At 50.1% G+C, this 17,108-nt stretch overlaps 3 protein-coding genes and 1 pseudogene across 8 annotated transcripts; 1 reads left to right on the top strand and 3 right to left on the bottom strand.

Annotated features, from left to right (window-relative positions):
* Positions 1–244: 244 nt before the first annotated feature.
* Positions 245–2,040, bottom strand: LOC119354055 (protein BRICK1). The gene is made up of 2 exons (XM_037620758.1): positions 1,835–2,040; positions 245–612 (listed from the first exon to the last, which is right to left on the bottom strand). The coding sequence occupies exons 1-2, from the start codon at positions 1,974–1,976 to the stop codon at positions 488–490; spliced, it is 267 nt and encodes an 88-aa protein (XP_037476655.1). The 5' UTR covers positions 1,977–2,040; the 3' UTR covers positions 245–487.
* A 141-nt stretch (positions 2,041–2,181) lies between these two features.
* Positions 2,182–4,904, top strand: LOC119354054 (pentatricopeptide repeat-containing protein At5g66520-like). Its single transcript, XM_037620757.1, has 2 exons — positions 2,182–4,169; positions 4,423–4,904. The coding sequence occupies exon 1, from the start codon at positions 2,185–2,187 to the stop codon at positions 3,721–3,723; it is 1,539 nt and encodes a 512-aa protein (XP_037476654.1). The 5' UTR covers positions 2,182–2,184; the 3' UTR covers positions 3,724–4,169; positions 4,423–4,904.
* Positions 4,905–5,019: 115 nt separating this feature from the next.
* LOC119354053 lies at positions 5,020–7,416 on the bottom strand (annotated as a pseudogene).
* A 5,458-nt stretch (positions 7,417–12,874) lies between these two features.
* LOC119354052 lies at positions 12,875–17,073 on the bottom strand. 6 transcript variants are annotated; one of them, XR_005170618.1, is made up of 4 exons: positions 16,816–17,073; positions 16,658–16,735; positions 13,771–16,290; positions 12,875–13,166 (listed from the first exon to the last, which is right to left on the bottom strand). XR_005170618.1 is itself a non-coding variant. In XM_037620756.1 (4 exons), the coding sequence occupies exons 1-4, from the start codon at positions 14,893–14,895 to the stop codon at positions 13,120–13,122; spliced, it is 492 nt and encodes a 163-aa protein (XP_037476653.1). In that variant the 5' UTR covers positions 14,896–17,073; the 3' UTR covers positions 12,875–13,119. The 6 variants fall into 6 exon arrangements, 1 of the variants encoding a protein (XP_037476653.1); XM_037620756.1 differs by having other exon boundaries at positions 13,771–13,963; positions 14,037–14,166; positions 14,774–17,073; XR_005170616.1 differs by having other exon boundaries at positions 13,771–14,969; positions 15,417–17,073.
* Between the last annotated feature and the right edge of the window lie 35 nt (positions 17,074–17,108).

Genomic DNA, 17,108 nt, shown 5'->3' with positions numbered 1-17,108 from the left:
GATGCCTCCCAATAGTTAATATTGAGCAGAGGAAAAATAACTCCAACTAAAACGCAATTTTGTAAATTCATTTTATGCAATAGGAGTTAATATGAGCATTTAAATAATTCCCTAAAACATTATTCCAATGAACTCCAAATGATGCATATATGCGATGTATATGAATGACATGTTAACATTCAAATGAATGGCATGTTAACATCCAAAATTTGAAAATTGGGATGTTACATGTCACCAGCAAGCGTTGGTAATCAGGGGGACTTCTTTTATTAACTGTGCGTAATAAAACATATAGAAAGATATGTAATCAACATCTCAATCAATTAATTGTAGTACATGACACGTACAAACATACATACACATAGACTGATTGACTGCACACACACAGGAAACACAAACACAAAGCCAGAATGCTCCTCTGAAACGTCAGTAAGCTCTGCAGCTGCAACTCCGCGTGCTAGCACTTTTTCTAGATAATTAGGCCTAGCTAGTTGTTGAAAACGGAGGGGTTGGTGGTGGCGCTGCTCACTTGGACCTCCAGCACCTCCAGCTTCCGCTCCAGGCTGTCTAGTTTCTCGTTCAGTGAGGCCAGCTTGCTCTTCGTCGTGGCCTCTGCAAAATGAACGCATCAGATTAGCAAGGTCCTGAATTATCTGCCCGTGCCTTCCTTTTGCTTTTGCGTACTTGTAGTCCACATCCCCAAACTTGAGTGTTTTTTTTTCTGTTTTCTAGGTTTTCCTTTTGTTTATTGGTTTTCGCTCAGAGTCAGGCATTGGGGGTTTCAGCCCAGTTTCCCTTATAAACCGGGTCACTATGTGTTTTCTTTTTCTATATCTTAACGAAATTGGCACACTCCTGCTTTAACCGCCAAAAAACAATGCCGAGGATGAATAAGAAAGCAACAAATAAACAGACACGCATGGTTGTTGATTTGCTATCACAGTTCAAACGTATCCAACCTACTACTAACTCTGTTCTTCCCACAAGTTTGAGAGCCCAATCAACATTCCGGGGCAGTAATAGCATACCACGCAAAACCAGTCACATTCTAGTTACATGATATAACTGTGCAGAACTAGTTGAAATCGGTTTCCCATTACCCACAGCTAAGGGGCGAACTAGTTACACCTCTGTGTTGATGCTGTTCGCTGTTTCCGGCGATGGTTCCATTGTCTATTTTGTGAGGCAAGAGAGTTGCTACTTGGTCAACAGCAAAATCACATAATGCATTTTTTTTCTTGAGACTGGAAGCACAACCGTCCGGCATCTCCCAGGTTTGCTGCAAACACATCCCTAAAAATACATTATCGACGCGTGTGCCAAGAAGAGATAAAGGATGTAGCACATACTACAGCAGAACTTTGTTGATGGCATTCCCTATTTCTAGCAATGGTTCCACTGTAGTATTTTTCTTTTTAGTCAAGAGAATTTCTACATGGTCAGCAGTAAAGTCACAGAAACTAGCATTTCTGGTGATTATTAGTTAGAAGGGGCAAAGCACCGTTGCAGTAACGGGCAATTCAAGGCTGACTGAACCAACCTCATCGGCAACATGCGTGAGGAAGTCGGCTATGGCAAATACGGGCCTGTGCAGTCATGGAGGCGGATGCAGCAGGGCATATCATCCATGAGGAAGATCTTGTCCTGGGCGCGAGCAGGTAGGTAGCAAGATTCTAATTCACCCATGCGTGGAATAAATCACACCTAGAGGCGGGTGGAAGCGGTAGGGGCTAAGATTCGATCCAATCCAATCGAATGAGGCAAGCAAGCGAGCAGACGGGTGGGGGAGGAGGAAGGAGATGCAGGGAGGGAAATGGGGATCTGGGGGGCGCACCGAATCGGAGGAGGAAGTCGAAGAGGCGGCGGACGTTGAGGGAGATGTTGGAGATGAACTCGCGGTTCTCCCAGTCTGCCTGCACCGCGATCCCCACGTTCACCGCGCTCCCCATCCCGCCCCCTTGCCCCGCGCGAGCCATTGCTTCTCCTTCGTCTTCCTCCCGCTCGCAGGACGCTCGGCAATTGGCTCCCCTCCCCACCCACTAATGGAGAAGAAGTCGCTTCTGTCCATGGTTACTTACCTTCCACTCTACGCTTCGGTTGGGCTGGGTCCGTGGGCCGGCCGGCAATCTACTTCCACATCCTCTCCTATAAGGGCCCAGGCCCACGTATCATTCGGTCGCAGCCATGGCGCTGCGGCTGCTGTCCCACCCGTCGCTCACGGCGGCGCAGCTCCGGCAGCTCCACGGCCACCTCCTCACCTCCTCCCTCCTCGGCGACCGCTACCTCCCAAACATCCTCCTCCGCGGCCTCCTCCCGGACGCCCCTCTCCGCGCCCTCGCCCTCTTCCCCCGCCTCCGCCGCATCCTCCCCGCATTCCTCCCCAACAACTACACCTTCTCCTTCCTCCTCACCGCCTCTATCGCCACAGCCATCCCCATTCCCTCGCCGTCGTTCACCTCCTCGGCCCACACGCAGCTCATCTGCGCGTTGCACGCGCTCGCCGTGACGCTCGGCTGGGACGCGCACGCTTACGTCTCCAACGGCTTCATCCACGCCTACGCCTCCCGCGGCTTCCTAGACGCCGCGCGCCGCGTCTTCGACACTGCCGTCCTCGCCCGTACGGACGACGTCTGCTCCTGGACCTCGCTTCTCACGGCCTACGCCAGGGCCGGGCACATGGACGACGCACGCTCCCTGTTCGATGGAATGCCGCACAAGACGCCCATCGCCTGGAGCGCCATGCTCAGCGCCCACGTCGGGGCAGGCGGCTTCGTGGATGCGCTCGAGGTGTTCGACATGATGCTCAGTGCTCGTATCCGGCCCAACAGGGCGGCTATCGTTGGCGCACTGGCTGCATGCGGTGGGCTCGGGGCGCTGGAGCAGGGCCGGTGGGTGCACGCTCTCATCACCGCTACCACCGGTAGGATGGATGCGGGGGTGGCTACTGCGCTGGTGGACATGTATGCTAAGTGCGGGAACCTAGACTCGGCAAGGCAGGTGTTCGCAGCCATGCCGGAGCCCGAGCGCGACGTGTTTGCTTACACGGCCATGATCTCGGGGCTCTCGGACCACGGTCACTGCCAGGAGGCCGTTGAGCTGTTCGGCCAGATGCAGGACCAGGGGGTGCGCCCCAACGAGGTCACCTTCATCTGCGTCCTCTGCACTTGTGCCCGTGCCGGCGGCGGGCTTGTCAGCGTCGCTAGGGAGATCTTCCAGAGCATGTCTGCCGTCCACGGCATCGAGCCCGGCGTGGAGCACTATGGGAGCCTGGTCGACGTGCTCGGCCGTGCCGGGATGCTTGCGGAGGCCGCGGCTGTGGTGCGGGCAATGCCGATGCGGCCCGACTCATACGTGCTAGGTGCGCTGCTCAATGCATGCCGGGTGCACGGTGGTGACGGCGTGAAGCTCGGAAAGCAGGTTGTGGAGTGGCTAGCGGAACTTGGGCTCGACCACAGCGGCGTGCACGTGCAGCTGTCCAACATGTACGCCTGCTCCAGCAAGTGGGAGGACGTGGTAAGGATCCGGTCGGTGATGGAGGAGAAGAAGGTGGCCAAAGTGCCCGGCTGCAGCATGGTCGAGGTCGATGGCGTCGCTTGCGAGTTTGTTGCTGGCGACCGCTTCCTTGATCCGTGCATCAACACCGTCGTCAGAGGGCTCGATCAGCAGCTCAGGCTGCTTGGCCATGACTACCGTCACCTCGAGGAGCTATCCAACTTGGCGTAGGTTTAGAGCCCGTTTCCGTCTCAGGTCGCAGCCGTGTCTTGCCTCTTATAAGTTGGAACACCACGGCTCGTACCACAAATACACATGGCAAACATTGTTCAGCCGAAAGGGGCGCAGATCCATTGCTCAGATGACATGCTCATGGAGATTTCTCCTACCTGCCGGCCAAGACGCCGAGTTGGTCAGCAACTTCCGCAGCTTGACATGCTCTCATCGGCTACCTTCGTGGAGCTTCACCGCTGGCGAGCCAACAGGCCAGGCCAGCTGAAGCCTTTCTTCAGTACTACCGCCGAGACCTCTGAAGGGGAATCCTTACAGAGATGTATGGAATGATTACGAAATGCGATTTATCTCCACGGTTTCCTTCAGGCATTTAAGAAGTTGATAAAGAGACTAATGAGCTGGAAGACACAAGGCAGATTGATCCCCGTAGCATCGACTAACAGGTTTTCATATGTTTGTTTTTCTGCAATTCCGGTGAAGTGTTGTGGCCGAATGCTTCCATCTCACTGGCTTAATGTGCCAGTTTGTCAGTTACCATAATCAGAAACTTGTCAAGTTCTTCAGCACTTATTATAGAAGAGAAAACACTTCTAAAAGAAAACATTGAGAAAGCACTTTTCGACTTATCCTTCAGTCGTCGACCTATCTTTCTTGCAGTTCATCCTAACTCATGTTTCTGACACATTTTTTCGTCAGTTTTGGTTTTCCTCAGATTACTAGCAGCTACCTGGAGATGTCACAGTGGTGCTTTCAGCACGCTACCCTGTTCAAATGGTGGCTTCCTAAGTGCAGATGATGGTGTTGAGCAGCTCGGTGGAGGACCTCCTCAAGATGTCTACTTAGTTTTGGAGTTCTCCATGTTAGTGTGACCTTGCTGTTCACAGACAACCACTACGACAGCACCTACCCATAGATCTCCCGTGCGGAAATTGAACAGATTTTTGTCTTCCAGAAATGGAACAGATTTTTTGCTAGGTTATGCGATGATCGAAGCAGCTAGGGTGTACTACACTGATTCTTCTGTTGGCACATACTGCTAGTACCAATGGATTGATCAGTTGTCATATAAGGATAAGAAAACATAGATCTGATTAGTTTCTGTTACTGGTTCGTATGTACTACTGCACTAAACTCGTGTGTATATCCTCTCGTGTCTATTGTTGTTTCTTTGTATCACTTCTGGCAATCTTGCTGTGCCTGAACATGTATGATAATCTAATTGTTCGATGACTTGCAATGCAATGTGGTACAGCAATGTACTTGTTGATACCGCAATAGACTGGCTTCTTTGGATTCATTTCAACAACTTGAACATTTGTCATAAAAATTTATACCCTGTCACTTACAGCATCAGAATCTCTAGGCTCTAGCTCCGGAAGAACGTTGCATGCATCAACGCTTTAGAAGAGGAAAGGTAAAATAAAATCAAACAACAGTATTATCAGTTTCTAAAATTCTGAACCAAGGCTTCTCTTCATCTCCTTGATTAGCAGATAGGCAGGGGCTCGCCGTTCGTGCCCAGCTCCTCGCGCACGAACCGGTATAGAGGGTATGACCGGCAGTCTACGATACGGTTTGGTTCTGCAGCGGTGCCATTCTCCACTGCACCTCTAGCAGCCTCAACCTCCTGAGGTAGTGTTGCACAGAGCTCCTGTTCAAATTTGGCAACCTTGGCAAACACCGAGGTTTCCACGGTGCACTCAGCCTCGCCGTTGGCCAGGGCGTGCTCAACCAACACCGCGCGCATCTTCTTCATGAGAGGGTAGTTGGCGCTGCAAGGGTCGTCCGCATACGCGAACACCGCCTCACGGTCGATAGTCTGGAGCAGGTCCTTCTCACAAAAACGTGTGTTGTGGAGGCCACCCATGTCATTTGTAATCAGGGTCTTCCTAGCCACTCTTGTGACACAATTCTTGACGGCGTTCTTGACATTCTCCTCAAGGTGGCGCAGGTCAATGGCTTGGCACAACGCAACCAAAAATGTAGAGGACATGAGCTTCAGAATGTCGATGGCCTCGGCAGTCTTCCGGGACGAGATTAACCCGAGGGAGTTAACATCTTGGTTATGTTGCTCTGCGCTCTGGACATGGTTGGTCACAGGGTTGCCCAAGAATTGGAGCTCTGAGCAGTACGATGCCATGGCTATCTTGGCACCCTTGAAACCATAGTCCAGACTTGGGTTGCAGCCACCAGAGAGGTTGGAGGGCAAGCCATTGTTGTAGAAGTCGTTCACTAGCTCCGAGAACTGGGCAAACATGAGCTTGCCGATCGCAGCAATGGCAAGCCTCGTGTTGTCCATGGACACACCGATTGGTGTGCCCTGGAAGTTGCCTCCATGAATTGCCTTTCCACGAGATACGTCAATGAGTGGGTTGTCATTGACGGAGTTGATCTCGCGCTCGATCGACTTCGTCGCTGCACGAATGACCTCAATTTGAGGACCGAGCCATTGTGGTGATGTGCGGAGAGCATATCTGTCTTGCTTTGGCTTCATCAATGGGTCGAGCTCACCAAGTTTCTTCGCGAGCATCATGTAGGAGCTGCCCTCCAGGATGTGCTCCATGATGGCTGCAGCCTCGATCTGTCCGGGGTGGTGCTTCAACTTGTGTGTCAGGTGGTCGGTGTACTCTGGCTTACCGTTCATCACTTCGCAGAACACAGCCGACAAAACTTCAGCAAGGACACCAAGGATGTTTGCTTCACAGAGAACAATGGACGCGAGCCCGGAGCCCACCGCCGTGCCATTAACCATAGCAAGGCCTTCCTTGGGCTGTAGCTCGAAGAAGCCGTGTTGGATACCGGCGATCTTAAATGCCTCGGCAGCATTAACTTTTGTGCCATCAGGAGCCACGGCCACGGCATTCGGGCGGCCGGTGACAAGTCCCGCGATGTAGGAGAGCGGGACGAGATCGCCGGAAGCGGTGATGGTGCCCCGGAGCGGCAGGCACGGTGTCACATTGGCATTGAGCAGCGTGGCGATGGTCTCGAGGATCTCGAAGCGGATGCCGGAGTATCCTTGGAGCAGGGTGTTGACGCGGACAAGCATCGCCGCGCGCGTGGTGGCCGCGGGCAGCACGTGGCCGTCGCTGCCGGTGCCGAACGCACCGGCGTTGAGGAACCGGATGAGCTCCCTCTGCAGAGCGCCGCCCTCCTTGGTCCTCCGATGGGAGGTGGCGCCGAAGCCGGTAGTGACGCCGTAGCTATCGGTGCCGTTGGCCATGCTGGTCATGACCCAGTCGCTGCTCTCCTTGACGCGGCCGCGGGCGGACTCGTCGAGCTCCACCCTGGCCCCGTCGGCGGCGGCCACCGCGGCGACCTGGGCGATGGTCAAGCTGGCGCCCTCCATAACCACCACCGGCCTGCGGTACTCCTCCACCATCCGCTTGAGGCTTGACGGCGTCAAGATGGCTCCCCGACAGCTCCTCCGCCGCCTTCCCCCAGTTGAGCGGGTCAGCACTCGGCGGCTTGGCCACGCACAAACCGTCGCTGCCATTGGTGGCCATTGGTTCGATCGACAATTTGCCTTGAAGTCTCGATGGAGCAGCTTGAGTAGGGACTGGTGGTGTTTACTGTATCAGCTCGATGATGTGTGGAGTAGCCTTGTGAGAGAAGAGCTCGTTGGAGTAGGAGAGGCGGGGAATGCTCTTCTTGGATGGCAATGGAGGCGAGGGAAGGAGTTAAATAGGTAGCGCAACCATGGTGGGTGGGGAACTGGGGATTGGTGTGGACTGTGACCGGAATGGTGGTGTTGACCGCTGGACTTGGCCGGGTGAGCACGAAGGTGCGGTTGGTGGCCTCGTGCGTGCGCAGTAGGAAGAAGACGAAGAATAGGCAGCTGCTGCGACAATGGGATACTAGTATAGTATGAGGTGCTATGCGAGGGGAACGCACGAGGCGACGCTGCACGCGCTTGCTACTAGATGCTAGCTGATGGCGATGATAAAGTCCGTTATGGAGACTTCGCGACGAGCTCCAGCGTCCAGCCTCTTATACCCAGCTAATTAGGCCAACTCCAACACGCGATCTCATCCTGTCCGTCCGCGTCCGTTTAGAGGTAAACGGACAAAGCAGGCCTTCCAACGCGTGGCCTAAACAGACCATCGTCCGTTTTCTGTCCGTTTTTGATCCATTCTCGACCCAAGTTTGAGACGAGTTTGCGGTTGAATGGACAGCGTGTAGCGCCCTTGTCCTTCCCTGGCCCGTCCGTCGGTGGCACAGCCGGTCACTTTCCCTCTCTTTCCACCAAAACCCTCCCGCGCCCCGCCCTCCACTCTCCCGCGCCACGCCCTCCACTCTCCCGCGCCCCTGGCCTTGCCCCTCCCTCCATCCATCATGGCCGACGATGCGAATCCCGACGACCCACCACTTGCCGCCTGGCCCGTGGCGAATAAAAAGAAGCATGTGAAGAAGCCTCGGTCGGAGCTCACGCCAACGGAGGCCGCCAAGCTCGACAGGGAATCGGCCAAGAGGAGGGACCGGCGAGCTGTGGAAAAGGAGAAGAAGGCCGCCGCGCAGTACGCTTCCAAGTGTGCCCTGCGGCTTGCGATGCAACACCAGGTCGAGCTCGACGACAAGGAGTCCATCGTCTCCAAGGTGCACGCCCTCCTCATGATGGGTATAGGCCGTCCCACGCCGGCCAAACTCTCAGCCGCTGCCATGGCCGCGGCCAGGACAAGCTCCTCGGCCCATCGACCGCCACAGCACCGTTCCCCGAGCTCGTCCGTCTCACACGACACGCCGGATGTTCGTGCTCCGCTGCCGCACGGCCATGGGCAGACGCGATTCTCTACGTCGTCGAACTGCATGGTGGTCGATCGGACCACGCCCGCGAGCGTCATCAACCTCAACATCATGCCGGGGTACAGTGGTGCTGGCCATTGTAAAGACGGCACGCAAAGGAAGCAACCCCGATCATTCGTGTCGGCTCACATGGCCGGCATCCTCAAGCTGTTCGACAAAATGCCACCGCCGACGCAAATGTCGACGATCAACGACCCTTACTACGCCTCGTTCATGCAGAACGTCATCTTCGAGGGCCGTGGTGAGGCGTTCCATGTCGACGGCCAAGAGCAAGCTTTTGATGCCGACGCGACCCAAAGCCAGGACAACCGTGGTACCTATGATGACTCTCAGTTCGGCGGCCATGTTGATGATGGTGAGGACGACCATGGCAACTCGTGGCATGAAGATGATGACTTGTATTATGAAGATGAAGAAGAAGAGGTCGACATTTTCGTGGAGCCATTGTTGTTTATCTACGAGCTCACTCAAAAGGCCGAAGCACAAAAAATGAGGAAAAACATTCGCGAGGGATCATATACCCAAGCTGAGGACACTTTGATTTGCGAGAGTTGGAAGGAAATCGGCCAAGATCCAATCAAAGGTGCTGAGCAAAAAGGAGCCATCTTTTGGACAAGATTTCACAAGAACTTTCATGAGCGAAGAAAGTTTGCCCCCTACCAATTCACGAGCACCCGCGACATCAATTCAATCCAAAAAAGGTGAGGATTCATCCAATAAGAATGCAACAAATATTGTGCCGCGCTTGAGAGCGTCCAAGCCAGTCCCGTGAGCGGCCTAGGCCTTGGTGACTTGGTATGAACCTCTCTCTTTTCCATCATGCGTCCATTCATGTTGGCATGCCATTTAAGTTTCATGCATTCTATGTCCTTTCATGTTACAATTGTGGCCGCATGTTTGATTGTGTAGGCATTTCAATCTTTGGAAGCCTTCAAGGCCCGGCACAAAGACAAGCCATTCACTCTCACGCGTTGTTGGGTGCTCATCAAAGATTGCCCCGAGTTCAAGGACCAATACAATGCTCTTAGGAAGAAGAGAGGAGAGAAGGCGGCGGCCCTGGTTGATGGGGAGACGTGCTCAAGAGGCCGAGGGGCAAGACAAGCTCGAAGTCTGACGAGAAGCATGATGCGTCTTCCATAGCCTTGCAAGGACAAAAGGAAATGCGGAAGGAGAGGAAGAGCAAAGGGAAGGAGGAGCAAATGAAGATATACCTAGATTTTCAAACCAAGAAGCTTGACAGGGAGGAGGCCATGTAGAAGAGGAAGCTTGAGATCGAGGAGGCCACTCAACTCAAGAAGCTAGAGATCGAGGCCACCAATGCCGGCACAAAAGTCACGGAGGTGGCACTAGCGTTGATGATCGTCGACAAGAACAACATGTCACCGGAGAGGAAGGCTTGGTTCATGAACCGGCTGAAGGAGATGTTCGCCCACGACGACCTGATCTAGGTGAGACCTCGTCCGCCATGGCGGTCCTTTTTGAAGGGTGGCTCCTGTGCCGCCCGCTGACTTTATTGCCGGCGACAAAACTTGTCCCTTTTGAAGGATGGCTCGTGTGCCGACCTCTGACTTTGTTGCCGGCGTGAAACATGTCCTTTTTTAAGGCTGGCTCTTGTTCCGTTTGCTGGCTTTGTTGCCGGCATCAGACTGTAGGCCGACTGCTGTGTTGCCGACCGACGTGAACTAGTGCAAACCGCGGCGCAGCTTAAATATTTGGTTTTTCACTTTTGCATGCACGTGGACAAGATGCGGCCAAAGATGCAGCCGTGCGTTGGGAAACCGGCCGACGCAAATCTAAATCCGGACAGACACGACCCATCCCCACCTCAAACGGACTAAATTCAGACAAAATAGACGTCCCTTTGGGGACGTGCGTTGGAATTGGCCTTAGCAGCAAACTTGTCTATCGGCACGAGCCTGGATAGTTTACATGATGGAAACTCTCGATCGTGTAAAGTTAACAAAATTGATAGTTACTATGTGGGCGATTTGATATGCACGGAGACAGCTCATCCATGAGGGAATACATCAAAGCCCATATGAGACACACAGGTTTGTGCTAGCATACATAGCTGACCTTGATCAGCTCAATCCGGTGCAGGAGACACATAGAAGGACAGATAAACCAATTGCTAGACAAGCTTCCAGATGGGTTCCACCACGAGAAGGAAGTGTGAAGATCAATGTAGACGTGGGAGTTTCGGAAGGGACAAACACGGGGACGGCAGCAGCTGTATGTCGGAACCGGGATGGTGTTTATTTGGGCTCATCAATGTTGGTAATTCAAGGGCTAACGGATCCAACTACACTAGAGGCAATCACTTGCAGAGAGGGTTTGTCTTTGGCGCAGGATCTTGGAGAGAATCGTCTACAGATCGCTTCGGATTGTAAGCAGGTAGTAAACCATATCCATCAAAGAGCGGGAGGCGATCATGGCACTATTATTAGAGAGATCTTACAAACTTCTACTTTATTCACGTCTTGTAATTTTTCTTTTGAACCTCGAGAGTCGAATTATGAGGCTCATAGATTAGCCAGGTTTGGTGTCTCGCTCCCTGCTGGGAGGCATATTTGGTTGGGCATCCAGCATGACCCAATTGTAATACCTATGCACATTTCAGTTGATCAATAAAGACCTGGGGAGTTTTTCTCAAAAAAAAAAAGCAAACTTGTCCATCATTGTCCCACTCATTTCATTTCAATCAGTAGGTGATGTGTCCAAGTCCAACAAACTCTCGTATGATTAGGTATAGAGCGGAGTTTTGCGACTTGCGAATTTTTTGGGACATAGCCTTGGAATAAAATTGTATGGGACGGGGCCTCATAGTCTCCCGCGTGAGGCCCCTCTCCAGATTTTAACATGTCACCCTTTGCACACATCTCAAAGCTACTTAAAATTCCCTAATCGCAAGATACGTGTCTGAGAAAAGGTATAGCAGTATCGACCCAGAAATTTCCATCTAAGAAAGGAAGCTAGCGATCATCTCCCCCGCCTCTACGACCACTCTCTGCACAGGATCGCCGGGGATGACGAGCTGCTCACGGAAGCGGCGGCGATGTACACTGCAACGGTTTCCCCACTACCACGCTCGCCACCCGAGAACGCCGGCCTGATGGAGAGCAGGAAGCGTTTGCCGTCCAACCCACCATCGCAACGGGGGCCCCGGCCGAGAGCCAAACATCTCCCCATCGCTGAACGCCAGAAAATGTTGGCAGATTTGTGGTCATGGTGTCATTCAGAGATGTTAAAATTCAGAGAACTATATGTGATTACAATACCTCTGTATTGTAGGTTTTCAACATTCAGAAATTTTGCCGCATTACAATTGATGTTGGGCTACTCCAAAAAATTTGTGGTACGTAACATGCCATTTGTATAGCAATATATTTACGTAAGTGAATGGAATTCCAGTGTCAACCTTGAGACTGATGAATGAATACAAATTCAGACTGAATGTTAACAATGATAGGTTTGTGGTTATGGAGACCGTGGACATCATCACGACGGGGAGCACACGCAGGGAGAGGTCGCGACGGCGCCGCCGCTTCCGTGAGGGACGACGAGCCCGTCATGGTGAGCGGAGCATGGAGAGGTAGCCATGGGGGCCAGGTCGCGGCGACGGCGCCTCGACGTCTGGAGCGGCGGAGACTGGGCGAGATGATCGCTATCTCTGGTTTGTTAGATGGAAAGTATTGATTCGATTGATTGATTGTGTATTGTATCCATACTGCTGTCCTAGACTTAAATACGTATCAGTTGATTAGGGATTTTAAAATCTGAAGAGGGGCCTCAGGCGGGGGTCTATGAGGCCCCGTCCCATACAATTTTCTTCCCATAGCCTTGACCGTAACTAGAGGGCGGCAAGGTTCACACAAGAGATATCTGAACGAATTTGACTTGTTCCAACATGTTAATTTCCTTGGTAAGCGTCCAGGTTAGGTTGCCACTCGCAAGGATTCTCACATATGCGTACCCACGTGCTTAAGCGTTCAACTTTTTTTCATGTATACAGTATACATATAATGTGTGTGTTGTTTATTACTGTCGGTTTTTTTTTGCAGGTTATTACTATCGTTATCAGGCATGCATCACATGCTTAATTATGCGTTCGGCCGTCAGAACCACCGAAGAGCTAGAGTCTGCTACACTTGCTGCGACATGTGGCCGACGGGATTTTACTAATACTAGTAAGCATGCACGTGCAACGCACGTCTCGATCAAAGCATCTATGAAATTCGTGTGGGTACTGAATTCTGAATTCATATTGAAATTAATAACTTTAGGTAATGGAAGATCTCCTCAGTGAAATGAAGCTTACTGTATACTACTCCCTACGTAGACAAATAAATGAGTGAGTTCTATTTTCAACAACACATGAAAAATAGTAATAAATCCATGTAATAGTAGCATCTATGGCAACCATATAGAGATTTGAATAATAAAAATGAATGATAAAAAGTGCCTGAAGCATTACACTGCTATACGATATTGGACCAAAGTAAACATATTTGGGATCTTCAATCTTGGCACATAGTGTTGGCCTTGTTTCAGGGGAGTTGTGCGGGTCATCTTCTTGATTAGGAACATTTGGCTTCAAGCCTTCAACTCTTCACCCCAAACCATTTTCTTTTGTAAATAATCTGCAAAAGAAAGACCAAATTAGGTTGATAAAATCAAACCACATAAAACAGAACACCAGAACTATCAAATGTGTCATCTAAAGATAAGTGCTTACCAAAGAGTGAATAAATCAATTTTGATTTATATATCACTAAAATCAGATATAATCCAGATGGATCTCAGATTGATACAAAGGAGAACTGGTTTACATGGTAGGTTGAAGATTCTAAGATAAGATCAATCTATTTTTTAGCAGGTGTGTTTCCAAACCAAGTGATTTATATTGCGATTAAACTTGCCATGAGCATCCTTGGTTCAGTTGCTACCACAAAATATATATTATGAACACATAGTGTTCTCAATTATGAATCCCATCCTCCTGTTGATCCCACAAAAAAAGAAATTAGTTGCTAAACATCCTTGGTTCAATTCGTGCAGCAATGGGACATCCACAACCCTTTATGATGTATGCTCTACTACTGATGTTTGTAGTTCAGTTTTATATCCTTCTTTCCTAGGGTAGCAAATATGAACATGATTCAGCGTTTTGGTGGATCAAGAGCTTTCCTATGTGAGATAGAGAAAACAAACAACAGAAAGAGGAGATTGAGAGGGGGGACACACATGAAGGAGTAGACTGGTGCAGAGGAGACAGGAGGGCGTCGCTGGCAGCAGGGAGGACGACGACGATAGGGAGGAGACCAGTGCTCTGCACGGACTCGACCTTGTTTGCCAGCGACTGACGGACCCACGTGCGCGTCCACGTCCCGGGCAGCGGCGGCGACCTGGCAGAGGACGGAGTGCTTGATCTCCTGCCCTGCCCACACCCAAAACTTAATCATGGACACAATCAGGATGGAAAGTTGCAGTTTTAATAGCAGAAAACTTACATTAAACCCCCAACCTTGAAAAAATGTGTGAATAAAGAACTCTTGGGGGTGCTTAATAAAACAAATTATAGTTTTTGGACCGCTCAAGAATTGATGTATTTTCCCTTTGCCTCCCCATCTAGCTCCGCCACTGTAATTAGTTAATTAAAATGATTTAGTCAAAAAGGCATTCGGGTGTTGCATCTACCCAATGGGTTCTTTGTTATGCTGCCGGAAGAAATCCTTTCTTGTTAGCCCTTCAAAATAAAAATGCTTGCAATGTTATCATTTTATATTTAATATGGTGCCCAACCATGGCACAGACCACAAGAATACTTTTGTCCAACAAACTGTTATATACTCATGGTCGGTGACAACACAACATAAGTACATCAATGACTCAGAAAACAACTATTCTTTTAAAATGTATGATAAAGCAAGATGGAACTTGGAAAGATATACAGAGGTACAGTATATACACAAACGCTTCCATCTTAGATCTCCATGTCCAATCCTTCTATAATATACAACTAAAACCAATATATTAAAAGAAAACAAGATAAAAGTGAAAAAAAGGAAAATTCCCTTCTCCGATGACACAAACAGGTCAAGGACTACCATATAGTGAGAAAGAAAAATTGATAGCATGAATAGAGTGATATCAGATGACCAAAAATGATAGTTTTCAGACGCCAATAGAAGATATGAACTCAAAGGGCCATGCACAGTGCTACTGAAGCTTAGGTGAAGCAAATTACCCAAAAGAAAATATGCATCGACTGTCGAAAGAGTGTGACCAGATCAGACCATCATATAAAAGAGCATGACCAGCAGCAGACTTCAGAGGGAAGTTGATTTTACCCCTAAATAACTTATACATCCAATTGACATGCTCTAAATGGACTAATGAAATAATGTAGAACTCCTCTGCAACTCTGGGGATTTAGTAATTAACTGCAGATTGTACAAAGTGTCAAATATGTGATTTAAGTAAAATGTAGAGCAATGGAAGTACAAGTTATACGCCTGAATAAAGCATAACCTACAAGAATCACAAGGGCTAAAAATTCAGAACACAGAAAATCTACATATGCCAAGAAGGCCACTGACCAAATAACCATGTGTACTTCCATACTGCTCAAACAGGGGATAATTTTTTTATCTGCATTTAATCACCTAAGCATTGGGTTAACACACCTGGTGCTACTTTTCTTTTTCGTCCCAAACGGAACCATCATGTCTTTAGTTTCCTAAACAGCAGTAGACATGCATAAGAATCCTAGTACTAATTAACAACTGATAAAAGATGTCGATCAAGCTTCAGAAACTTAACGGATGCATATTGAGTTCCATAATTGTTTTCCTCGAAACCACAATCCATAACACCTGCATATATCTCACCTGGAGTATTATTAAATACCAGTTTCATGCCTTCGAGTATATATCACCTGCAAAATAGGACATGTGCTCCTTAGCTAGATTCTATTTTTGATCTGACAAAGCACTGAATCAAATAATTCCTTTACCCATGAGTCTAGGTTTCTAACAATTTAACAGAAGTGGGAAGGAGGGAACAAGGATGATGGTATTTATATGGAGGTTATGGAACTAAATTTCTCCCTCTGCGTCTGGTTATGGGATAACCAATCTTCAGTCATTTGAAAGAGGGACCTCTGTTCTGCCGTTTGGGGGAAGATTTGCTCTTATGCATATATATAGGGATTTATGCTTCTATTGTAATTGGATCGCGTAGATGTTCAGACGGGAACAATTCATAATGCAGAAAACGAATCGGTGGGTTGAAGAAAGGACAGAAGCTGAGGGGATCGCGTGTGTGCCTTGGGCTTGAAGATAAGAGCGGTGGAGGGCAGGGCGGCCAGCAGGGAGGAGACATGTGGCGAAGGGCGGCTCCGGCAGCGGCGACCTGCGGCGAAGGGTGGCTCCAGGGCGGCGGCTGGGGAACCTGCGGGCCGCGTCGAAGGGCGGCTCCGGGGCGGCGGCTCGGCGACCTGCGGACCACGGCGAAGGGCGGCTCCTAGACTACATCATACATATTACCTTGATTCACCTCACATGCAGCCTGCTTGGATCTCTTATCAAACGCCTTTGTCGACATGACACATAAAAGATCTTCAGAACCAACATGAGAGAGAGGTGATTAAGTTAGCAAATGGTAATGAGAAGGGTAAATGAAGAATCGACGTCCAGAATCAATGTAGACGATCTGCAGCAGCACCAAGAATCGGTCTCCAGAATCAATATAGATGATCTGCAGCTGCACCAATCGTTTAGACAAGTATGTATCCAATTAGGAGCCATATTTAACATTACAATCAACAGAATCAAAAAAGGAACTTCGGAATCCGCAATTCCGAACAGGTAGGATGAGATGATCGATCTCATATATCAGCTGAGAGTGCAACCAAAAGATTCGATGGTTGCAGGTCTTATTAGTTATAACTATGAGAAAGTCTAGGATTCAGCAATCGGTTGTCTGAATTTTGTTTTGCAATCGAGTGCGGTTTGAAGCCTTGAATGAAAGATAAGCATAAAAGATTAAAATAGACTGATCTAAGCTATAATAAAAACAAACAGTTAAGTTTCGTCCGACAAAGCAATAGATCGGATGCCAAAATCCAAACCTCAACTTTGCATCACCGAGAAGAGTACGGAGATCTTCTTGTCCGGGAAGCTCGTCCTCGTGCACCATCACTTCCTCACTGGACAGAACAAATTAATCCAGCAAGTTAGTGATCCTAAAAAATTAACACCACAATCTTTGAGGCAATAACACAAGCACCTGGTGCAGCGGAGAGTGGTGTGCGCGTGGGTCGCTTGCTCGTGGAGGTGTTGAAAAGGCCAACGGAGACCAGCGGCTCGCGGCGGGCGGCTCCAGCGCGACCTGCGGCGGTTCCAGCGGCGGGGCGGCTCCGATGTGACCTGCGGCGGTTCCAGCGGTGGCTCCAGCGGCGGGCCGGCTCCGACGCGACCTGCGGCGGCTCCAGCTGTGGGGCAGCTCCGACGCGCCCCCTGCGGGCGGGGGTGGCTCCGGCTCTAACCCCGGCGGCTCCAGCAGCGGGCGGCGAAGGGCGC

The sequence above is a fragment of the Triticum dicoccoides genome, chromosome 2A, assembly GCF_002162155.2.
Source record: "Triticum dicoccoides isolate Atlit2015 ecotype Zavitan chromosome 2A, WEW_v2.0, whole genome shotgun sequence".
Taxonomy (NCBI): domain Eukaryota; kingdom Viridiplantae; phylum Streptophyta; class Magnoliopsida; order Poales; family Poaceae; genus Triticum; species Triticum dicoccoides.
This window is presented reverse-complemented; position numbering and strand designations above follow the sequence as displayed.